The 15,227-nt window shown below is 46.6% G+C and overlaps 1 protein-coding gene across 8 annotated transcripts in view; it reads left to right on the top strand.

Moving 5' to 3' along the window:
• The first annotated feature begins 1,169 nt into the window (after positions 1-1,169).
• Positions 1,170-15,227, top strand: part of GRIA3 (glutamate ionotropic receptor AMPA type subunit 3) — a 259,885-nt gene continuing 245,827 nt past the window's right edge. For 7 of the 8 annotated variants that reach the window (XR_009555986.1, XM_060250297.1, XM_060250296.1 and 4 more), the window contains exons 1-2: positions 1,170-1,397; positions 3,726-3,884. Coding sequence is in view for 7 of the 8 variants with exons in the window: in XM_060250297.1 (XP_060106280.1) it covers positions 1,307-1,397; positions 3,726-3,884 (250 nt within the window). In the remaining variant the exon portion in view is untranslated. The remainder of the gene's footprint in view (positions 1,398-3,725; positions 3,885-15,227) is intronic. The other variant, XM_060250295.1, reaches the window with a different exon arrangement.

Here is a 15,227-nt window from a genome sequence, read left to right as displayed (position 1 = left end):
GCAACTGTGGGCGGTGCCTGGAAGGGACGAACGCAGCCCGCCTATGATGATCAGTGGCAGAAAGTTTAACTGGCCAGGATTGGAACTGACCAGGAAGAAGGTTGTTCCGGGTAATGTATATAACAGGGGACCCGGCCCCACCATGTTGTTTTGTGATGTACTCGCTAATAAAGCATGTTGCCATCTGAACATCTCCGACATCCATACATTACAGGTGAGGAAAGCTGAGCTGAGTAAAGTCCCCGCTTGTACAGAGCTCTGCCGCCAACCCAAGCTTGTGAAAGTTTACTCAGCGGTCAGCCCTTGCTGTGTTCAGTGTGGCCTGCCTGCACCTAGGGCCAGAGGCGAAGAGGAGAGCGGTCCCACAGCCCCCTCCTGAGCAGAAAGAGATCGCACCACGCTCAGTGCCATTCAGTCCCACATCCCTCTGCACAGGAGCACAGCCCCACTAAAGGCCCAGGGCCTTTCAGTCCTGTGCTTCTCCCTCTCCCCAGGCTGTTAACAGAAACTGCTCTCCTCCAAAAGGTCCCCTTCCTTTCATGGCAGATTCTTGTCCCTCGCGGGGCTAAAGCAGATTCTCCCACTTGATGTAATTTCTTCTCCTCTCCCTTTTGCTCCCCTGCCTCCAGCCTTCCTCCTCTCTCTGGTTTCTTCTCTCACTCCCCCCCCCTCCTATCCTGTCTCTGTCCTCCCCCCCCCCCATCTCGCCCCCCCTCGCAGAGAGCGAAAGAGGCATTGCAGCTTTAAAGGGAGGTCCACGTGAGCCGCGGTGTGTTTCCATTGATTGCATCTCCGGGCTCTGCTGCCGTGTCTGAAACTGACACAAGACGCCGCGCTCGGGCTCCCGCCGCAGTTTTTGCAGGGAGGCTGAAACTGGGGGACGTGCCGGGCTGAGGCGGCGGAGGAAGTTGGAGCCCCAAACCCTTCGCGTGGGCCGATCGGTGCTGACTTGAGCTAGGGGACGCGCCGGGCAAGGGGGGGCCCGCCTCCGGAGCCTTGGATTTGCTGTTCGACCCACCATCTTTGCGTAGTGGTGGTGGTGGGGGGAGAGTCCCCAGTTTTGGGGCTGCTGCCCGGTTGGACCTAGCAGCCCGACGCTTGCAAACCAATGAGCCCTTCCAGTTTGGGGTGAAGCGGGGGGGGGGAGAAAGAAGCAGGTTGGGGGGGGAGTGGAGGGGGATCCCACGAGCGGCGGTTTTCAGAGCCTTCCCAGCGCCGTCGCCACTGTTGCGCCCATGCCCGTCTTGTCAGTTTCGTTTTAGGAATTGAACCGCAGGGGCTTTAAAAAAAAAAACCTCAAAAAAAAATGGGGCAGCCGGTGCCTCCAACTCTCTTCTTTTTGCTGGTGGGGCTTCTGAGAGAGTCTTTGGGAGGATTTCCAAACACCATCAGTATAGGTAAGAAGCTCCGATTCTTTTTTGGCAAATCTTTCTTTCTCTATTTCCGTCGGGGTTCGAATCCTGCGGGGAGGGGGAGCGCGTCCCCACTGTTTTGTCTGGGCGACTCTTGTGTGCGGCTTCTCTCCCTAGGGGGCTCTTGGCATTTTTTTGGTTTTTGTTCGCTCATCCTTGGGCAACTCGCAGCCTATTGACAAAGAGGGAGACGGCGAGAGAAAGCTGCATAGCATTGCATAGCTGAATAAGGGGCGTGGGGGGTGGGGAGTCCTAATTGAATCGCGGCATGAATAAGGGTAGGGTGAATGTCATCATTACTAGCAGGGCTTGTGAAACCCCACGGGAGTCGTGACCCCCCCCCCCCCCGCCCCATACACACACGCACACACCCTGAGTTTTAAAGATGCCGCTGCAGAGATGCTCGCTAATCCTCCGCGATTATCTCCGTTTGACTCGAGTGGCCCAAAGGCATCCACGGGGCTTCAGCGGCGCGAGGTTGTATCGATCGGTGATTTGGAGTGCCTTGAAGCTAGTGGCAAAAAACTCCCTGGGACTGGCATCGCGCACGATGTGGTTCCTCGAGGGGAGCGCCGGCCAAGAGGCCAGTGGAGTTGACCGAGCACCTTCCTGGATCGGTGCCCCCCCCCCCCCCCTGGAAACCCTCCCTTTGCCTTGGGTTGATGAAGACCGCAAGGAGAACCCCAGCGTGGCTAGAGTTGTAAACAGCTAAGGCATTGGAGTGGGGGGAGTCATGCCTCTCATATGAACGTATGAGGCTGCTTTATACTGAACCAGACCCCCCCCCCCCCCGGTCCACCAAAGTCAGTCTGGTCGACTCAGACTGGCAGCGGCTCTCCAGAGTCTCAAACTGAGATTTTTTTTCCAGGGCTACTTGCCTGGAGCCTTTTTAGTTGGAAATGCCGGGGATTGAACCTGGGATCTTCTGCTTACCAAGCAGATGCTCTACCCACTGAGCCACCGTCCCTCTCAGGCTGGCTTTGGGGAGGGGGACGTCAGACAGAGCGGGGGGAGGAGTGCGGGCCAATCGCTCCAATAATCGATGGCCCGTCTGCTTGGCAGTGCCGTCAGATGCGCTCCCTTCGCGGTTCCTGAGTAGGAGGGCGACTCTCTCTTCACCGCCCCCACCCCGGTCCTGGGGCAGGGCGAGCTGCAAGGCGGCGTTGAAAAAGAGGGGGGTTCGTGTGCCTGTCTCCCGAAGGCGAGTTCATTGGCCGCCGCGTCTGCCCTCTCCACACTGCGGAAGGCGGCGGCTGAACTCGGAGCAGGCGGCGTGGCGCCTCCAAAACGTGCACGCAGCCCAGATGCGGGAGAGGAGAAGTTCAGGCGCTGGGATTTCTTGAACGTCTCTCTCCCCCCGCCCCTCTTCTCCCCAATCCCCTCCACAACTTTGAGCCCTGCCCGCATCCCTGCGCCATCCTGCCCTGGTGGGAATGCTGCAAGGGGGCCCCGAAGCTCAGATCTTTTTCCTTTCGCTCACCTCTTTGGAAATGAAGAGTATTTTAAAAAGCGGTTTGATGCTGGAAAATCCTGCGCCTCTGGCTTGACTACCAGGGTCTGGAATGGTGTGTTTACTCAGAAGGAAACTCAGGGGGACTTACTCTCCATGTAACTGTACCTAACACTAAAGACTTTCCCTTGTAGTAATCCTCCAGACGGGAGTGTACCCTGATAGACCCACTTAGAATGAAGCTGTTGGTGCTTTAGAAACCAGCGATGGGTCCTGTCGACTCTTCTGCTCATGCTAACTCTGAATTAAGTGCAATAGGGCTGGATGGTATTTCTTCCTTCCTAATAAGACTGCAGTCTTGTCTCCTGTGGTCCTCAGCGGGACTTATTTCAAGGTAAACATGGCCAGGGTTGGCCAGTCCCCAGGGGCTGCCAGGGCTCTTACACCAAGGCAGGGAAGGGAAGGGTAGCAGCTTTCCTATTTCGATCGATATGAACATGAAGCACAGACTGAACCTGGAAGGCAATATGAGCTGGTTCAGTGAGAGGCATAAAGAACAGGCAGTGACCCTGGTCCAAAGCCCCTTTCTGCCCTGACCTCACTGGGCGGCCTTACGCAAGCAGCTGTCTCTTGGTCTCTGTTCCCTCCCAGCCTACCTTGTAGGGCTGTTGTAAGGATTCCAATCAATATACTGAACTCTGGTTCCTAAATGTTAGGTGTTAATAATATGGCATGGCTATGCTTTGTACAGAAATGTATTGCTCTGGAGCATGATATTTTTATGATACCTACAGATCGGATTACATATCCCCACCATAGCCTGTGGTCCTCCTTTTACAAAAAGCCCTTGTTCTTCCTTGCAGGAGGGCTGTTCATGCGAAACACGGTCCAGGAGCACAGCGCATTCCGATTTGCTGTACAGTTATACAACACGAACCAAAATTTCACAGAGAAACCTTTCCATTTGAACTATCATGTCGACCACCTGGATTCCTCCAACAGCTTTTCAGTCACCAACGCATGTAAGTAGCTGCCCAATTTTCTCAATATAGCACGGTGACGCCTGTTGGCAAACTCCTCCTTTCCCTCACCCCCCCCCCCCAAAACCTACTTCAGCTCCAGTTTGCCATCCGGAACTGCAGTTCATGTTTGGTAAACTACACCGGAATGAAAGCTGGGGCTGCCAACAGGCTTTCCTTCCTCTTCCAGTATTGCATGCATGCCCGTTATGGTTAATAAAGGTTTGATTCTTATTACATAAAAGTGGTTTCCCCCCCTCCATCCAATTTAATGGAATGGTTCAGAATAACCAGTTTTAGTGTCTCTCCATTGCTTTGACTGCTGATGATAGTAGGCATTTAGCAACAGCTTGGCTATAAGGGAGGGGGCATGATTTCCACAAAGAACATAGCACCGGAACTGGCCTCCTTCTTTGCCTTAAAATAGCCTTTCTTCTTGCAGAGAATGTCTTGCTACAAGCCAGGGAGACTGGGCTAACTGATGAATGCTGCCGGGAAGAGGGAAGGGGGGAAATGGTGTAGAAAACCTGGTAGTGTGTGTGTGTGTGGGGGGGAATTATCACTGTGTGTTTTTCATACCTACCGATGCTTTACTAGCGAGAGATGTGAGCCAAACAGAAAAGGAAGAGAGGCCAGTGAAAGGGAGGGAACCCATCTGTGTTGCAGCCAGACCTGTTTAAAGGGCCCCTTTCCTGCTAGGATAGTTTTAAAAATTTCATTGGGGTGGAAAGAGTTGAGAGCATGAGAGCACCCCTGACTGTGTGCCAGGCATGATTTCAAACTGAAGGCAAGTGTTTGGGGACGCAGAGAGTGGGAGCCCCTTTTAATCCCTGTGAAATCCTGTACAAAGAGTGTCGCCAGATTCTGAAGTTATCAGAATTGTGTCTGTTCCTTTCGGACCTTGGGCAGCAACTGTTCAGCCAGGGGGCTGCCAGCTCTGAAGAGGGACTGGGGGGCCTGGTTGACATTCCTGCAAAGGCTCTTCCACCACATGCAGTTGCTGCAGAGGCTGTTCCATCCCCACTGTTGCTTTTTTAATGGGCAGCAAAGGGGCTGATTTATCACTTTGAGGATAGATTTGTCCTAGAGGCCCCCAGGTGTCAATCAGTCCCTACCTCATAATGGCAATGTTTTCTTTCTCGTGGGGAAGGCAGATTGTATTGCTTGACTGCAAGTTACTATTGTAGAGGTGTTTGTGTAATGTTTATCTAGCTTTTTGCAACATTACCTAAAAAAGGACATGGAGAGGGTACTGGGAGAATGCAAAGAACGGACCATCTGTGATGCTGGTCTACCCATAAGCAAGTCTGTTGATTTATAAGGAAATTTCTGGGTGGTTTTAAATGAGGATACCTAGCGTTGCAGTTGCTTCCTGTGTGTTTCTAGTTTGCTGTGTATACACTTTGGGATCTGTACTTTTGAAAAGTGATGTGAAATAACAATCCAAGATCAGTTATGACTGCTGGCTTTCCAAGCAGCTGTTGTAGCTGTACATTTAACAGCTGCTCAGTAGAGGGATGTTAGCAGGGGAAGATGCTTCCAGCTCCATGTTCTGAAAAGCATCACCTGTTGATTTCTGCAAGATCCTGTGCATGACAGCGGGTCAGGATACCTTTTTCCAGTGTGTTGGCAACCCTAGCTCCCCACCCCCCAAGGATGCACATCTGTCCATCTATATTTTGGATTTTATTTTCATAATCCTGTCCTACGCAAATAACTATTTTAATGAACATTTGAATCTTCCATGACAATAATCCTTTCAGTAGGATCTATTTCAGAGTTTCCTTAAATATCAATGATATGGATTTAAACTGAAGACATTAAATTGTTGGTTAATTAATAATTTTTCTTGAAGCTTCCCCTTTCCCTTCTTACATTCCACTAAGATTAATGGGGAGGTTTGGCACCTGAAAGGAAAACTCTCAGTAGTTCATGCTTTTATAATTCAAAAACATATAACAGTGCAATTGTTGATATCTTACTAGCCCTTTGCAGAGTTCAAAGTGTAATGCCTGAACTGACCACCTCCTTTCTGCTTTATGGTAGAGCCTTCCTCGATTACTGGCCCAATTATCTATGGAATTTAATATTCAATTTATATCCTCAGTAGCATATCTTGTGTTGCAAGAAGTGTCACAAGAGTCCTTGATTCTACCATGTTTGTCATTTCAATACTTCCGATGCCATCCACAATAATATAGGAAAGGTCAAGTATATATTATTTTCCCTCCACAAGTGCATTTTCAACTTAATCTGATGTGATTTAAAGCAAACAGGAATCCTGCGGCACCTTTTAATGTGGCTGAAATACTCAAGGACTATAGCCCATTGCATCAGTGTGTGATAGACCCTTGGCTGGCAGGTGTTATGTGCATATGTATACACATATTCACATGTGCACACGCATTCACATGAATAGAGAAAAAATGTAAACAGCAGCTTCAAAAGGCCATGAAAGACAGGAAGTACAAGATATGGCTACATTCTTGTAATTAATTCCATAAATCAATTATGGATTGTATAAGGAAGTACTTTCTTTGGATTCTACCAACAATCCTTTTAAGTGAATTTGAGCTCAGGTATAGCATACACAGGTGTCTGCCATCTAAAGATCCATCTGATGGTATGTCCATGAAACCTTATGTCACTAAAAGTTGTCAGTCTCCAAGATGTCACACAACTCCTGTTTGTTGCTACTGGAACAGACTAACATAACCACCCTCTTGGACTAACTTGGTTTAGTTGTTCTATAGTACGCTAACCACATGAACGGCTGGAGAGTTAAAACTGGATTCTTTCCGCGTCTTTATTGCTTATGGATATTGTCTTACTTTAGCAATTGTACACCTGGAAGCTAAATGGTCTTCACTCTCTCTCAAGCTATTTCAGATATTCCATGTAAACTAAAGTAAAAAAAAAAGGTATAATGTACTGCCACTGAGGGGAGGCAATATGGTGTTGCCTGATCTTGTCATTCATGGAAGTTAAGCAGGGTCAGTACTTGGATGGGAGACCACTAAGGAAGACTCTGCAGAGGAAGGCGATGACAATCCACCTCTGCTTCTCTCTTGCCTTGGAAGCCCCTGACTGGGGTCACCATAAGTTGGTTGCCACTTAACAGAACTTGTGTACATACTACTAATAAGAAACTAATGAGCTGAGAAGCAAAACTGACTTTAATTTTTGCCTTGGGACCCTGTCCAATTGTCCCTGAAGTGAAATGTTAAGCAAATTTCAAGGCTTTGTCTTCAGACTGAACCTTGAGCAACATTGAAGGTTCATGTGGAACCTTGAAGGAATTATGAATTTTGCTAAGACTATGGGCTGAGAAATCCCTACCCAGGAATCTCATTTGAGTACCAAACCTGAGTCTAGAACAAATGCACAGGAGTAACAATACTTCTGAGTAGAGATGGGCACAGAAGTGAAAATGGTGGTTCATTTAATTTCATGATTCATTGGGTTGCCCACTTCGTTGGTTCATTTTGATTCATGGTTGTTTTTTTTTGTTTCCCAAGCTGATTCATGGTTTAGTTCATTTGGTTTGGGAAGGGGTAGAATGGCCCCTGAGTGGGCAAGTTGTGGCAAACTCTTCAGTGGACTCTCCTCTACATGCTCTTAAGTTTGGTGAGAATTGGATTCTGGGGTGCTGAGTTACAGTGCCCCAAAGCAGGTGCCTCTAGGTGGTTTGCTGGTTTGGTAGGTAGAATGGCCCACCAATGGACTAGAGATGCCAAACTGGCACCAAACTCTTCAGCGAGCTCTCCTCTACCTGCCAGGCTGTCTGGGGAAAAAAAAGAACCAAAAATGATCCAAACGAACCAACTAGGAAAACAGGTGGTTGGTTTTCCAGTTCAAGTGCAACACAATCAAATAAACTGGTTCAGAACAAACCATGAATCAGCCCATTTTGAGCACAAATTTCAATTTGTGATTCATTTTGTTCCCATGCCTACTTCTGAGCATATGTAGAATACCTTTCCTTTGCTATTCAGTAACCACAACTGGTGTTCAGAGAGTAAACTAGAGCAAGGGGATGAATATGAACGCTGACATAACTGAAGTTCTGGAGGTGGTACTTGATATTGCTGTGGTGAGGATTGCCAGCCTCCAGGTGGGACCTGGAGATCTCCCACTATTACAACTGATCTCCAGGCTATGCAGATCAGTTCCCCTGGAGAAAATAGCTGCTCTGGAGGGTGGCATTGTGCCCTGCTGAGGTCCTTCCCCAGGCTTCACCTCCCAATTCTCCAGGTATTTGCCATCCAAGAGTTAGCAATCCCAGCTGTGGCACAGTGATGGTGAATGAGCTTTGCATGCAGAGAGGCAGCTTACAAAAGAAAATATAATAAAAACACAGAATATTTAAAAGTTGTTTATTAAAGCCCAGTGTTAAAAGCCCAGCTAGTGCATTCAAACAACCCATTGCATGGCTCAGAAGGAATTTAACTATTTTCAGACACCAGTAAAATGGTACTTTAAAAAGTCAACCCCTTAGTTAACTGACTGGGTAAATAGAAATGTTTTGTCCTGGAGCCAAAAGGAGAGTCGTATAGGCACCAGGCAAGCCTCAAGAAAAGGAAATTTCACAGGGGAACTGTCCCTACTGAAGCCACCTGTCTCTGGTTGCCACCCACCTCACCTCTGAACACAGGGGCATGGAGAGCAGAGCTTGAGAAGCAGGTCTTAAGGTTGGACAGTATGGGATAAAGAATTCCTTCCAGTAGCCTTGCCCTAAGCCATTTAGGACTTTAAAGGTAAGAATGTTCACTTCAAACTGTGCCTGAAAAGAAAAGGGCAGCTTTCAGGATAGAACTGGTACAACCCCTGAAGGAAACCTGACCAGTTGAAATTTCTGGACCATTTTTAAAGGCAGCCCCAGCACATTGCAATACTCTAACCTGGATGGAATCAGAGCATAGATCACTGTGTCCGCCGGCCAGATCAGAGATTTTAACTTGAGCGAGGGCTTGAGGAATGAATGGACAAACAGAGATTCTATTTGACTATTATGTCTAATCTGCCACAACAGCTCAGGAGCCAGTGCAGCACCCAAATAAGATTCAGAGTCCTGGATTCAAATCCAACTCTGACATAAAACTTGCTGGATGCCCTTAGTTCAGCCCAAGAGAGTGTAACTGACCCTTCTGGAGGTTTTGTGAGGATAATCAGCAGAAGAGAGAACCATGTACACTGCACCAAGCTTCTTGGAGGAAGGCTGGGATAAAAGTGAAAATGTACAAAATGGTAATCCTCCATTAATTAGCATAATCTGAACCAGCGACAATCACTGCATCTTGTGGCAATGAATTCCCTTAGTTAATGATGAGAAGCACTTTCTTTTGCCTCAACCGATAGTCCTCTAAAGTCGATAACCCTGAGCACAAGTGTGATTTGAGACAGGAAAGAAAAATCTTCTCAATTCACATTCTTCATACCCCAATTTATAGAGCAGTGCCGGCTGTGGCTAAGTAAACTGGAGAAAGGATGGGGAAAGGTGACCTTGTCTGGAGCAAAAGGATCACATGGTGATGGATTGTAGCAGGGGGGAAATATTATTTGCGGTCCTGCCCACCTAACATGTAAGTCTTCGCCGCTACAAATAAATAACCAAGAAGGCGGCCATGCTTCCTCAGATTGGAAAGTAATTGTCTTTGAAAAGTCAGAATGCTCATACATACCAATCGATGAGGCCACTCTCCTGGCTTGCGACAGTATATAAAAGTGATCCTGCTGAGCCACTGGCAATTAGAGATCCCTTTGCTAATGACCTAGCGGTTCATTTTTGTTTCTGGCATTTTCAGCGAATGGATTTTCTTCTTCTTTGTGTTTGACTCTCCTTTTAAAACTGTATTCCCTCTCTCAGGACCATTGTACAACTGGGAAGGGCTGATGGTTCATTATCTGCATCTAGAAGATCCCAGCCCAGTCCTTGGCACTACCTGTTAAAGGGCAGAGGGGAACCATCTGCACAGTTAAGCCATTCTAAAGCCAATGGAGCCTCACTCTAACGGTTGCTGCAATGGATGATGGGGAAAATGTGGGTGATATTAATCTGTTTGTAATTTGCTGGCATTCTGAGCTAGCCTTGAATCTCTCTAAGGATACTGAGCTCCATGACTCTTACATAGGGTTCCAGGTCCTCCCAGCCACCAGCGGGGAATGGTGGCAGAGATGCCCAAGCCATGTTGGGAAACTCCAGGAGATTTGGGGATTGAGCTTGGGAAAGGGATGGACCTCATAGGGATACAGGGCCATAGAGTCTGACACCTATTTTCTCCCTATCCATTTTCTCCAGGGGAACTGATCTTTCTAGTCTGGAATAGCGATGGGCATGAATGGCATTTTTGCAGTTTGGTTCATGGTGGAATCATGAACTGATAAGCCATTTCACAAACCAAACCAGTTCATATCAGTTCATGAGCCATTCCAACCGCTGCTTTCTGCTCCACACTGCTTTTGGCATGGGACTTAAAACAGGGAGTAAAATGACTCAGAACCATTTAAACCCCTGCTTTCGGCTCTTCGCGAATTGCCATAAACTGCACCAAATTCGTGCAAAGTGGTGGCAGCTCTTCAGTTCACAAACATTGCTTTGCGAGCCACGAACCACCCAAAATTCATGATGAACTTTAATTCATGAGTCAATTTGTGCCCATCCCTAGTCTGGTGATGAACTATAAAACCAGGGGATCCCTGCATCCCACCTTGAGGCTGGCATCTCTTCTGTCACATTAAATGAAAAGGAGTTGAGGTTTGAACATTTAATTCTTGGCTTGCCTCAAGCATCGCTTTATCTTGTAGTTGAATGCTTCCTATGGATGGTAACAGACTCTTCCAAAGGTCATTCAGAGATCATTTGATATACTTATTTTAAATGTTTGTGGAGTCAGTCCTAAAACAAAATCCTTAACAATGATGTGTGTGAGCTCCTGTGCTGAAGAAAAGAAAGGCCTCCTTTCAACCAAATACTGTCCACCCTGATGGTGTCTTAACACAGCATATGATTGCTTAAGGACTGGGCAATTGGTGTTTTCCGGGCCTGAGTATAGTCTGAATACTTTAAATCTAGGTTTGTGAATGCGAAGCCAGTATTAAAATGTGGCATCTTATTTTCAACTAGAGAAATCTGGAGTTCAAAATGGAAATCATGAGGATGAATATCATGAGTTTATCAAAGAAGGAGAAAGCTTGTCTCTGTTATGGTAGATTCAATTTGCTGCAATCTTGTATATTCCATAAAGTGGTGCACAGGTATATTGATCTTCATGGCAAATCAGGGAGGCAAATGAAAACTGTGTGTTGGGATTTACTGAAATGTTCTTGAGAACTGAAAAACCTTAGCTTTTATTTTAAAAAAAAGCAAATAATTCCCCTTTCTTTGGGTTAAATTGCAGCAATAACCTGTTCCCACATCTCAATATCCCTATCTATCTCTTTTTGTGTAGGCTATATTTTGAATGGAAACATGAAATATTCAAACAACTTTGAGATTCTTTTTTCTTGGCTGTTTTATAAAACTGTATTATAAAAAAGCAGGAGACTATCCTGCAGAAGCGTACATTCTCTGGGAGAGGGGGAAACACATCAAATGAGTTAAATTGTTTTGTGAGTGTGAGCAGTCTGCAACAAGCAGGTGGTAACAGAAGCATTGCAGGTTTCCTTTGGAAATGCACACACACAGAGTGAGACATCTTGGTCAGAATGCATTGGAACAGAGTACTTAAAAGCATAACTCCATTTCTTGCATATCTATATATAATCCCCCCTTTCAGATTTAAATTAAAACCTCTACTCACATCTGTTACCATTAGCATCTATGTTATGCTTAAAGTTCTGTAGCTCCCATTCCCTCGAAATAACACTGCTTGTGTCTCTTCTGTTCTGCACTTGTAGTGCTCTCCACTACATAGCTCTAGCCACTGCAGTGTCAGCTCATTAGCACTCAGATCGCATATTCTCTCTCTCTCTCTCTCTCTTGCTCTGCACTGTGTCATTGCAAAAAAAAAAAAAAAAATCTGTCGTACACCTTTATGGCCAACAAATGTTCTCTCGGATTACTGCACGTTTTGCAGGGAATATTTAGGAAAGCCAACTTAACCCTCAGGTTACTTTCTTTCTCCCATGGAATTTTTGCTAGGGGAAGGATTAGTGTTAATACTTTAAAGCACCCACGTACACACCAGAACCTTAGGAAAATCTGTTGATCTTAATGAAGGTGGAATGTATGAACGAACAGAAAGCTCTGGCTGCAAAAATCGGGGCGAGCCATAATCTGTAGCTAAACCTCTTAATAATGTCTGTTGGCTGCTCTGTTCTTGTTCATATCCTATCTAAAATGATCTAACAGGGTAACCCTAGGCTGGACCGCAAGGTTTCTTGTTATGTGTTCAAAAACGTTACTCATCTGCCATGTTTCCTCTTTTGCCAGCCAAAGGGGAAAGAACGTAATTACCTAATTATCCTTGTTTGCTGAGATCTGTTTATTGTTGTTTGAGTGCTGCACTTTGAATAGGGGTTTGTGGTTTGACTGGCATCCTTAGCTGTGTTTGTGTCCGTTTGCCATTCGTGTTCTGCATTCACAGGGGTGGGCTTTTTTCAGCAGGAAAGCATCTGTAGGTTTGTTTTGTCCCCCCCCCCCCTTTCTTCTTAATGCTATGCTAAGTGTCCCAGGAACTGATGTAAACAGAGGATAAAAAAGGACCAGTTTGAATTCTGACTGATTCATTCCAGCCTCCTCCGATGTGCATGCAGCGAAGAGCTTTCCTGTTCGCTGCTGTTACTGCTCAGCATTTCTTCCTGCCAGTGGACAAACAAGTTGCTTTCCTTGCATCTGGGCTTTTCTTTGCCAGCTGGCAGAGGGATGGTGATGCTCAAACTGGTCACCCCACCGCTGTCAAAGATGTCTCCATTAACTGTTGTGTGAATTTCAGGACACATAATAATAGGCCCGGGGAGGATTTTCAGGCAAAGGTGCAAATTGCCCTTGAGGGGTCTGCAAGGACAGCCCTGGCTCATTACCTTGGTTTGTTATGTAATACTTGCTGCTGCTCCAGAGAGAAGCATTGACTTCTGGTTCCGGTCTTGAGGCAAAGGGAAGTGTTGTTGCTGCACTATGTTTTATTTTTAAACTTTTCATTTGTATTTTTCTATTTTATCTATTCTATTTTAGATATTATATAGAGAAGCAGCTTACTTGAAGTTCCCAGGCAGCTTACTTGAAGTTCCCAGGCAATCTCATAGCCTGCTAGTTTTTCACAAACAAAAACAGGGACATTATGCCTACTTGTAACATTCTTCTTCTTATGCCAAGGATCACTGCCTGAGCTATTCCCTTCTCATGACTCATTGCTCACAGCTCTTCTCCTCCTGCTACAAACCATATCCATTTATTCTGTTAAAGCCTGCCCTTCATCAACTTCCAGTGTGTTTGCAAACTGTCCCTAAGACCCACATTGGTCATGCTTGATATAGAAAAGTTACAGTCCGGAATGTATTTAGTATCTGGACAGCCAATTCAGTTCAGTGGGCCATAAATAGCCCAGGACTGGGGTATTTGAAGGATTCTCTTCTCCCATATGAACCCTACCCTCACTTAAATCAATACCAGATTCCCTGCTGATTATGCTCCTACCATCTGAAGGCAGAGTCTCTTTTGTGGTGGCAGCCCAGTATGGACACTGTTGCCCCTGCAGTGGCTCTCCTGGTGCCCATCTGCAGGCCTCAGAAGCTGTGTTACTTACCCAAGCATTGTGCTCAAGGTGGTGATGGTGTTTTCCTTTAAAATCTGCTCTTTTGATCTGCTTTGATTTGTTCACCTGCTGTTTTTAAATTTCTTTGTATCACTGCTTTTATCTCTGTTTTGTGTTTGTTGTTTTTGGGGTTCGTTGAAATGGGATGTAATATAAACTGCTTTGAGCATCTTGTTATGAAAAGGGCAGCCTCTTAGTATCTTCAGTAAGACAAACAGAGAGACCTTTATTGGCACATCTATCTTCAGAAAGTAAAAGGCAAGCAACGCACTGGCATTTTCTTATTTAGGCAACCTAACCATAGTCTGACTGGCTTCATGTAGGGACATGCACACTGAAATTTCTGAGCTGAAAATATACCTGAAAATACTTGTTTGGCTTGGTCTACTTATGGAATTCCTGCTCCACCACCACCACCACCACCCAGGAAAAAGTGGAAATCAGGATGTCTGGGGGCACCCAGTTCAGGGGTAGGTTTGCCAGGTCTATGTTGAAAAGTACCTGGAGATTTTGGGGGTGAATCCAGGAGAGGGCAGGGTTGTGGGAGGGGAGGGTCCTCAGCATGGGACAACGCTATAGAGTCTACCCTTCAAAGCAAACATTTTCTCCATGGGAGAGGATCTCTTCCAGTTGGAGATCAGTTGTAAAAGCAGGAGATCTCCAGACCCCACCTGGAGGCTGACAACCGTATGAGGGGTCTGTAAAACAGGACTCCCAATATTCAATCCTCTTCCAACTTTGTGGAATCTTTAGTGGAAAGGGGGAATCCTGGTTCCCAGCAAACTCGGTTCCATTTGTTCTAAAAACACCCTCCTTCCAGACTCCGGGAAAAACCCCTTCTTCCTCCATAGGATCTACAAATCTGAAAAAAGCCCACCAAAATAAATCTGAACTGGCATAGGGATATCCAAAAGTCAGTGCTGGATTAAACCCTGTGGAGGCCTCTAGGCAGTCAAATTCTCGGATCCCCCCTTGCAAATTATCTCAGAGTCGGAGCACCCACTAGGGTTGCCAAGTCCAAGTCAAGAAATATCTGGGGACTTTGGGGGTGGAGCCAGGAGACTTTGGGGGTAGAGCCAGGAGACACTGGGGTGGAGCTAGGAGCAAGGGTGTGACAAGCATCACTGAACCCCAACGGGAGTTTTGGCCATCGCATTTCAAGGGACGGCACACCTCTTTAAATGTCTTCCTTCCCTCCACCCTCCCCTTCTCTGATTTCACCTCAGAGAAGAGGCGTGCAAAACTTTGGTTGGATTTGCCTGCGATGGAACTCGGCTCTGATGCCTCGGGGAGGGGGGGAAATCGTGTGGGACGTTCTCAAGTTTTTTTGTTTGCAGCTTTACTTTCCGAGCCCCCCACCCCCGCCGCATCGGATTTCCATTGCTGCATTCACAAACGCTTCCTAAACTCAGCGCCAGATCCCTCACTTTTTACAAATTGCAATTGTGTTTATGGTACCTTTTTTTTGAAGGAGTTGTGAAAGGCTCTCCACCCGCTGGATCCAGGCTGCTGGGTCGAATTCTAAAGCTGCAGCATACGATCCCGAGCAGCCAGGCTTACCCGGAAGTACATTTCAGGGATGCCTGGCAGCAGA

The sequence above is a fragment of the Heteronotia binoei genome, chromosome 11 (assembly GCF_032191835.1).
Source record: "Heteronotia binoei isolate CCM8104 ecotype False Entrance Well chromosome 11, APGP_CSIRO_Hbin_v1, whole genome shotgun sequence".
NCBI classification, from domain to species: Eukaryota; Metazoa; Chordata; class Lepidosauria; order Squamata; family Gekkonidae; genus Heteronotia; species Heteronotia binoei.
This window is presented reverse-complemented; position numbering and strand designations above follow the sequence as displayed.